This window comes from Pagrus major, chromosome 3 (assembly GCF_040436345.1).
Source record: "Pagrus major chromosome 3, Pma_NU_1.0".
Taxonomy (NCBI): domain Eukaryota; kingdom Metazoa; phylum Chordata; class Actinopteri; order Spariformes; family Sparidae; genus Pagrus; species Pagrus major.
The window spans coordinates 11,531,888-11,541,416 of record NC_133217.1 but is presented as its reverse complement, the minus strand read 5'-3'; the positions used below and the strand labels follow the sequence as shown (position 1 = coordinate 11,541,416).

At 38.8% G+C, this 9,529-nt stretch overlaps 1 protein-coding gene across 1 annotated transcript; it reads right to left on the bottom strand.

The window, feature by feature from the left end:
* Positions 1-1,045: 1,045 nt before the first annotated feature.
* On the bottom strand, positions 1,046-8,880 carry tra2a (transformer 2 alpha homolog). The gene is made up of 9 exons (XM_073463086.1): positions 8,751-8,880; positions 6,010-6,143; positions 5,656-5,821; positions 5,090-5,143; positions 3,764-3,952; positions 2,667-2,782; positions 1,991-2,143; positions 1,840-1,910; positions 1,046-1,670 (listed from the first exon to the last, which is right to left on the bottom strand). Exons 1-9 carry the CDS (start codon positions 8,784-8,786, stop codon positions 1,660-1,662), a joined length of 930 nt encoding a protein of 309 aa, XP_073319187.1. The 5' UTR covers positions 8,787-8,880; the 3' UTR covers positions 1,046-1,659.
* Between the last annotated feature and the right edge of the window lie 649 nt (positions 8,881-9,529).

Here is a 9,529-nt window from a genome sequence, read left to right as displayed (position 1 = left end):
ATTACACAAGAAAATTGTGTATGAAGGAATAGCAGTTATTGGTGTCGTAAACGTAAAAATCTAAGGTGAAAATGAGCACAAATACCTATGATAAGACGTCCAACTCTGGCTTTGAGTGTTGAACCTTTATTGAGAAAGACCTCATACTTTGACCCTTGTATCCTTCCAGCTAGTGGTTACCTTGGAACCTTAAGAATTATCTTTGAGTCAGTGTGAATGAACACATAACTCCAAGGGGCCCCATGACATGTCAGCAGTGATTATTAACCCCATTTGAATGAAGTGCCTTGTTATTGGACTAAGGTCTACAGATAAAGAGCCCTCCATTCCTTCAGGTTTACTTTTGTGATTAGTCTCTTCAGTTTCAAGATCTTGTTTGCCCCAACATGTATCTTATTCGGGACAAAAACAGATCATGTTGTGTTGATGCAATTTTTAAGGTTTTGTTAAGTGCTATTCTTGTTTTATTTAGAACAAACTGGACTGTGTTCTGTCATCTTGTGATAATGCAATGCAGAAATGCTCTAGTAGTGTCATTAAAATTGAGGTTTATCAACATCACATGAAAGTGAAGAAGTTACTTTGTAATGAATTTTAAACAAAGCACAATCCCCTTTGTTACACTGAATACGTAGTGAGAAATGCCTCTGAAAAATACATGTAGTTACAGAATACTCTGAATAATAGTCTGTTTTCTCACATGTGAACTTTGTATCTTATGTAATGAAAGCCACCCAATAAAAGCTTGGTAAAAGGTCCTTCTTCGCGTGTTTTCATTGGTGTAGCCTGAATGAGAAAAAAAAAAGGAAAAAAAGAACTCAAACTCAAACTTTTGGACAATCTATTGTGGCTCCTGACCAAGTACTTTAGAATTTGTGTGAACATAAACTTATCATCCACAACATCTTGGCGCTGGTCTTGTTCTGTGAAACTCTCCCAGCTAGTTTTCCCACCTCACCCACTCAACTTAAAGTATTACCTCCCACCTGTACAAGTAAAGTTCAACTTCAATTTCATGCATATTGAGTCAGAACAACGCATTACAAACTTTTCATATATTTGTATTTCCATACAAAGAAACAACAATAAAAAAATGTAATACATGATAATAAAACTCTCTGGAGAAACTCAAAGAAAAGAGTGACTCTGAATGTGAGCAGAGAACCAAACACTGATTGCTAGAAACACCCATTTACATCCCAAATGTCCCGTTACTTACCAGTAAACCCAGTACAAGTTAACATTGACATTTATGTCATCTTCTCTTGTATTCTTAGATTTACTTCCTTAATACAGGCCATGAGTGTCACCTTTATTAACTAAAACCCAGTTTTTATTCCCCATCATGAACCATGTTGACAGTGATTAATGCAATAAATCATATTAATCATCACTTCTTGCTGCCGAAGATGAAGAGGGAAGGAAAGATGCGAGTCCAAGAATGAAGCAACAGCAACCAGTAGTAGCCGAGTTCTTTGCTCACACTCCACACAAATGCATAAGAACCTCTAAAAATTAAGACATCTATTGCATGTAAACAGGAACTATCTCAAACTGAAGAGTTCTGTTGATAAAGACATGCTAATTCAAAAATGTTCCCCTCAGAAACACCTTGATGAATCATCAGTTACTGGAAGGGAAGCTGAACGTTGGAAGAACTCAGTATCGCCCTGCAAAAAGAAAATATGACACTCATGAGTGCAGTTGTAAGTAAATTACTCATAAAAATCAACTTGTTTAAATATTCACACTAACAGCAGTCTGAATTCATGTCTTAAGATGATACAAAGGATGCAGTTAGGCAAGCTTTCTATTGTATGTATTTCTCTTCACACTTACGTGGGCTGTAGGAGCGAGACCGTGAGCGAGACCTGTATCGACTGTAGTAGGGTGATGGAGAGCGCCTGCGACTGCAAAGAGACAAAAGAAAAAATTTAATACATTTTCTCCCACGCAGAAGTGTAAAACTGACTAGAAAATTATCACTCACCTATACCTATAGTCATACTCCTCGTATCTGTCGTAGCGGTCATAGCCACCACGGTCATAGTATGAATCTCTTCCCCTCCTGCTGCTACCGCCGCCACCACCGCTGCCACCACCACCGCCGCCGCCGCCACCACCACCCCCGCCACCGCCATTGCTGTTGGAATGAAAAATAAACACCAAAGCTGTGACTTCCAGGCATCTTATCTCTTGAAAAAACACAGCACCACATCAAAACTGATATAAGTTGTTACAAATCACATGTGTTTCAAGAAAGGAGGCACGGTTCTATTCAGAAAGGATTTAAGGGTGTTCTGACATCAGAATATTACACCATCACATGTGCATTTGTGGGCCGGAAATCCTTGAAAACACTTAATTTTAAGATGGTGTTTTCAAGGTTTGAAAAGTGCTTGAAAATGGATAAAATGCTTGAAATTGTAACTGCATTATATATATATATATATATATATATATTTTTATTATACTTGCATATATACACACACACGCGAAATTTACCGCAGGTGCTGGAAAGAACCTTGAACAGTGCCACAATTTAACTGTGGAAAAGGTGTAGGAACCCTGTCTAAGAGGCTTCCATCATGCAATGAATATATCCAATGCCACACAATAGATTAAGGACACTAATATGCATTATTTCACAGTAGTGTTGATCTTACTGAGTAGGTCGGCCCATGTAGATTCCTGGTGTGGGGGTATGGGGACGCTTGGTAATGGAATAATCCACTCTGATGCGCCTCCCGTCCAGCTCCATGCCATTGGCTCGCTCCATTGCCTGGGGAGCACAAGAGGCAGGAGAAGACCGAAGATGTTATCGGACTAATGTAAGCTTTTTGATTATCATGATTTAATTCACAAAGGCCCACCTACATCACACACTGTAACCCCTTGCTATGAGATGCATGGCTGCAGAGAGAGGGACTTTGTGGCAAGGCAGACACCTAGTGGTATACTTATGTAATCACACACAAATAACAGAAAATAATGGCTGTCTGAAGGAGAGACCTTTAAACCTGCATGTACTATGAAATCAAAACAAAAAAACAACATGTAGTTGCTAATGACCATAAATGCATGTAGAAGTGAACTAATCAAAACAAAATACAAAGGCTCAAAGTGCAAAAATCAATGCAATAGATACTTTATATGACTATGCAAATACCATTTACTCCTGGTTCCTCTTACCTGTAGTGCTATTTATCCATCTAGATTGTTTTGGTGCGAGTTGTCGAGTTTTGTAGATATCAGCCTTCTCTTGACTATAATGGAACTAGGATGGCACTTGGATTGTGGTGCTCAAAGCGCCAAAAAATACATTTGAAAAAATGTCTCTTTCAGGAAGTTATGACTCATGTCCATGGATAGATGCACGCTTCCTTCTGCACAGAGACATGGTTTGGCAGGTATAGTTCAGCAGAAAAGAAAATAGTTCCTACATGAAACCACTCACAACAAGCTCTGTGGATTATCTTGATTAACCAGGTCATGATTTTTAACCAGGTCAAAATTCAGGGGCACATCTCGACAGCCTATATCTCCAAAACTCTGCAACTTGCACCAAAACAATTTGATTGGACACATATCACTACTGGTAAAAGTAAAATATGTATTTTTGATTTTGCAGTGAATTGTCCCTTTACACCATATGAAAGCAATTAACTACATAAAAAGACAGAAAGCAAACCAGTCTCTGGCACCAGAACAGACCATCATTGGCTATTTGACCAATAAATAAAACCACAAACATTTCACATACCTCTTTGGAATCCTCGATTCTCTCGAAATAAACAAAAGCGAAGCCTCGGGAGCGACCCGTGCGCTGGTCGTACACCACATTGACCCCTGCCAGAGGACCATAGCGTGAAAACACCTCCCTCAGGTCTCGCTCTGTGGTGTACAGGCTCAAGCCAAACACCCCCAGACATGTACTTGGGTCAGGGTTTGCCTGGAAGGGTCAACAATAAGGGTAAGAGGTGATCCATTTAATGCTTCGCATACAAATCTGCTTACTGGATTTTTGAATGTTTAATGCACTGGACACAGAGAGAACAGTACTGCACCAGGAAAATATGTGGATTAATTTAAACCTCGGTTATATATTGGTTGCTTGCTTCTGATCAGCGTTTCACTGTTTTGTATGAAGGAGGTACTTCTCCATCAACATTGAATACAATGTGTAAGTACTTACAACTAAGTCACAAGAAAAGGTAAATCTCTATGTACATTTAGTTTTTACAATGGGGTACCAAAACCATTCCCTCCAAGCATCTCCAGTTTTACCAGTCCAACAGTAAATGCTCAGTGGGTAAACGATGACAGCTTTAATAACCCCTTAAACAGCTTTCAAAAAGATGCCCCTGGGACAATTATACGTTGTACAAACACGTTACATTTGCCTCTGCTTGCTTTGAAAATCCCACTTAATTCCTGCTTTTCATGATGACATGGACCTCTTAAAGCAGCAGTGCAATATAAACACTACTCGCATAACATGGTGCTGCGAGAAAAACTTTTTTATGAGCACCTGCCTGATTTATTATGGAACATCAATGTTTCCCAGTGTAAAATGCAGCTTTTCAAACATGTTTGATCTTCCATTTTCCATTAGCAATTTGATTAAAGTTTAAAAGGTTTCCTTGGAAAAACATCAGTCACATTGTTACAGGAAGGTTTTAGAAGACATTGATTTTAGAAGTATACATATTAAGTACATTATTTTATCCATACATATTTTGTTGTGATAATGAAACTGATGCAGCACATTATAACCATTTTTTTCATCCACGTATTATATTTCTGCAATAAAATCAACATACATCAATTTAAACATTGAAAACATTGTTATCTGGCCAATGCCCACTTTGCCAGTGTTACAATCTTTTCTTTAATTACTTTAAGTCAATGTTCATTAAGATATCAAAATCAGTGTAATGTATCACTGGTTGCAAACAAGCCCCAAGTCCTATTTGAGTTCCACTAGAATATTTTATCCCTTTACCCAGTACTACACCTGGCAGCACCTTTGACCCACACAAATACATTACATTGATCTTGTCCACAATATGTTAGAAGGTCCACATACCCTAACATCAGCATCACCGCCATGACTGTATGCTTCTTTTGTCAAGTCATGGCTCTGTTGATATAAGAGGAGGGGGAGGTTAATAAAAAGGGGTTATTAAATGTCATTTCAAAGTGGTTTCCCACAGCATTAACAACAATCGTCTGAAACATCACACTGCCTCACAAATAAAAAGGACAAATTCACTTGCTCTCTACTTTAAACAAAGTGTTACTAAATTTACTAAGCCCTTGTAACATTGTTTTTAATCATTCAACTCAAAACAATATCAAAACATTGTATACAGATTGTGTTTTCCACACCATGTAGCATCTTTAAATCCAAGTCTGTCCACTTACATGTGAAATACACACACAGGTTTGACTTCCTTCTCTACCCAAAATATTTTAAGCACAACGAATGACAGATTATACAGTATATGCCCCTGTGCAATAAACCATCCTCCCAAAACTCTGAATAATATTAAAACTCCTTAAAAATGTGTGTGCCTACTCAAAGTGTCCTTTGGTTGTCCCCTACAGCTTATTGTACTTTGCCCTGTCCTCCGATCCAATCATCACACTCACCCTGCTGCCAGTGTGACGGCGCCGGTTCGACGCAGGGGAAGTACTCTGGCTCCTCCTGCGGCGGTATTCTTGGCTGTAGGAACGAGAGCGGGACTTCCTCCGGTGGGAATAGGATCGAGAGCGTGAACGGCTATAGCGGCGGTTTGAGTGCCGCCTTGAACGAGACCTAAAAAGGATGCAGTAAAAGAGTTAAACTTACTGGTAACCAACAGATGAGAAAGTAATAGACGACAGAAAGGAGAAGGAAAAGACAGCATCCAGTAACTGACATATTTCAGCTCCTAATGAGCATTTATTTGTAAAATTTTGTGATCACAATATCAAAAAGGCTTCTATAAAATGGCAAAAACATACCTAGATTTTGACCGAGATCGGGATCTGGACTCGGAGCGTTTGGAGGCCCGGGATGGGCTCGGGGTGCCGGACCTGCTCTCCGACCTGACCCGAGCTGGACTCCCACGATCCGATTTAGATGGGGAGCGTGACCCCTATTGCCACAGCAGCATGTTAACAACTTTCTCATGGACACACACATTTATTTCTTTATGCAGAAAAACAATCAGGCACATAGTGAGTATGTTGGACACATACAGTACACCTGTCTAAAATGCACAGCTTATATACTGTGGAGGAAAGGGTTAGTAATCTTATAATTTCAATAAATAAATCTTTGGTTTACAGTGTGGCCGTTATTAAACATATAAGTCAAATGTACATGACAGGTTTATTTCCATGTCCACCTGGGCCATCATGGGAAAAAATAAAACATGCATTTTCATGTTACATAAAGGGAGCATGGTAAAGAAAAGACATGTGTGACATAAACAGTGTATTTACTTAACCTAGGGACACATTCATTCTTCCAGATTCTTTACACGCTACTCCTTTCTCTCAGGATTTCTATCCTTCTTCGTTCTTCTTTTTTCAGTTTTCTCATTTTCTGATTCCAGGTCTGTTTTTCTCTCTTCACCCAAACTGACACCAGTTTCATTTTAGCCATTACACTGCAAGCGCGTCTATCTGACACCATTCTTCCGTCACATCACCTCCCTTTCCACTTCTATGTTCTGCTCTGTACATGTTTTCATTAGCCTTCTTTTATCTTGAAATTTTTCTTCATCATTCTTGGATAAAACTCTTCAAATCCTTCACGATCAATAACCTTAATGAAAAAAGAACATTCAATAAAAATTAAGATCATAGGTTTATGAAAAGGAGAATATTTTGAATTAAAAAGGAACAATGAATGCAGCATACAATTACACAAATTAGCAAAGTTACAACAATCTAAGCTACATTGTTACAAGTTTAGCTTTATGTTGTATCAATGTTTCAATTTGCAAAATAAGAGCGTGAAAGCAGGGAAGGAAGAGAGGCTTAGGACTTAAGTTTCCTTTTATATAATGATGTGCCAGATGAGGTAAAACAAATACTCAGGTTGCCAAAGTGAAACAATGGCTGCAGCAGTATCAGTGCCATCTACACAAAAGGACGATACACAAATGTCGTAAGCAGCTCGTTACTAAATTCATACACGAACGAGTCAAGTGTTAAATATTCATCTGACAACGCAAAAATAGGCCGATTAGCACATCTTAAGGGTATAACTCGTGTGCTTTCACAGCTAGCTACTGTTAGGAGCCTGGTTATAGCACACTTGCGAGCAGAGCGCGAAACGAAGCTGAAGTTGGTTTCTGTTTCGTAGCTTCCGATTCGGCACTTAAAGGGTACGTTGAGGGAAAACTACAAGTGCTTGGCGACCGATCATCCGAGTTTATTTGTGTGCAAGCATGATAAACCCTTTTAGGTAAATTATTAATGTTGTCCTGAAAGCTACGACATTCGTGAAACATTTATTCACTTTATGAAAATGCATAAAGGGAGATTTCACTGCTTTTTAGCCACATCTAGGCCACATTAGACCAGGTCCAGATCAAAACCTACTAGGCTGATGGAACTGGATTTATTTTCATGTGAACCAAGACATCCTAAGTGACTTGCTTTTAAAGCATTTTTAATGTGTAGTAATTTCAAACATGATTATAGGATAGTTAGATCAGGACTCTTCAAAAAAGTTTCATATTTATGAATCCCTTATGACAAGGAAGAAAGGCAGATTTATTTGTTTTGTGTGTGTGTGTGAGTTTTGTTTTTTTACATCTAGACCACAATGGACCAGGTGAAAAAAACTCCTATACTTGGACTGACCGACTATGGAATATATTTTCTGAGAATAGCTGTTGGTCTGGACATTGTCCAACGTGGCCTACATGTGAAAAAACCCTGGTGAAATCCACCTTTTTATTTCTCATTTTCACAAATAGAATAAAGGTTTCACAAATCTGAATTTCTGAATGTCTTCTAGGCTTCTCTGGGATAATCTAGTCCAAATTTGTCCAGTTTACAGCGGTTTTAAAAACCCCGTAGTCAAGATGTGAAAGAAGCATTGAAATATGCTTTTATTGGAAAAAGTTTACTGAAAAGAGTTTCACAAGTCTGAAAATGTGTTTTATCGTATTTCACCTCTCTGGGATGATATAGTCCAGATTCTTCAAGTCTAAGAACAATGGCTTTTGCTCTGGATCTGGTCAAAAGTGGTCTTGATATGGAAAAAAGAAGTAAAATCTCCCTTCCTACATTTCCACAAATAGAACAAAACCTTTCATGAATTTGAAAATGGGTCTCAGACTGCAGAAAGGTTGTACCTAACATATCTAACATGCTTTCACTATCAGTGAGATCTGCAAAAACGGAGGATGTGTCCTTTACTGCTGTAAATCAAGTTCCCCTTAACGTCCCCCTTAACTGTCGAATATAAAGCTAACTTCAGCGTCGTCGTGCACAAAACACTTCGGCGAACATTGCTGGCTTGAGGCACGACCAAAACATTCATCTGCCTCTCTAACACGTCTGCCAACAAAACAAATGAAGCTAACGTCGACGTGAAGCTCTTAATTTAGCGTTGTCTCAGATGTAGCTGTTACATTAGCTAGCGTTAGCGGTGAATTTGCCTACAGTGTTCTCTATCGGCAGCCACACAGAAGGAAAAGGAAGAAAGGGACAGGTAATGGATACATTTCGATGTAACTACTTACCCGTCCTTCATAGTTTCCATCCTCAATGTCACTCATTGTTCAGTATAGCTAACACAACCGAGTATTTGGACAGAAATAAGCAGCACCGAGGCTCTGCACACTGTTTTATTCTGGCCGGTTACTAACTAGAAGATGGCGCGTGAGGTGGGTGGTATGTTTATGTACTGCAGAATCTGACGTCACGTCCCGTCGCGTCTCCCACGCCCCCCCTCATGGAAGAACTTGGCGTACTTGAACGTCTCATAACACATTACTAAAACTTTTTCAATGCGAGTGTCGCACAGGATGTGATTAAGATATTTAAAGTAAAACTAGCAGTGCCACAGCATACAAATCAATCAATACAAATACAAGAACTGCATTCAAATGATTTAAAACTAAAACTACTGTACACATCATGGAGAATGCCTCTGTTTAAGTGTTACAGTTGTCATATAAAGGTTGTTGACATGGTATTAAATGGAATATTATTCTGTATGCAGCCTTTAAATGTTCAAGCTGGTTGAGATGGGGCTAATTTTAACCACTCTATATACCGCTGGGTAGCTCAGTCTGCACGGATGGATCATATTCTTGACAGATGGCAATTTCCATTTTTAAAATCCATATCCATATTTATCAATCCATGTGTATCTTGACAGCGAGGAGAAATAATCAAATTAGGGCCGAATGAAATGGTCATAAAATGATATTGCTATTATTTTGAGTTAAGTTTCATTTCCACTGAAAAACTATTAAAATCCTGATGATGTGACATTTGATGTTTTTCTTACATCTGG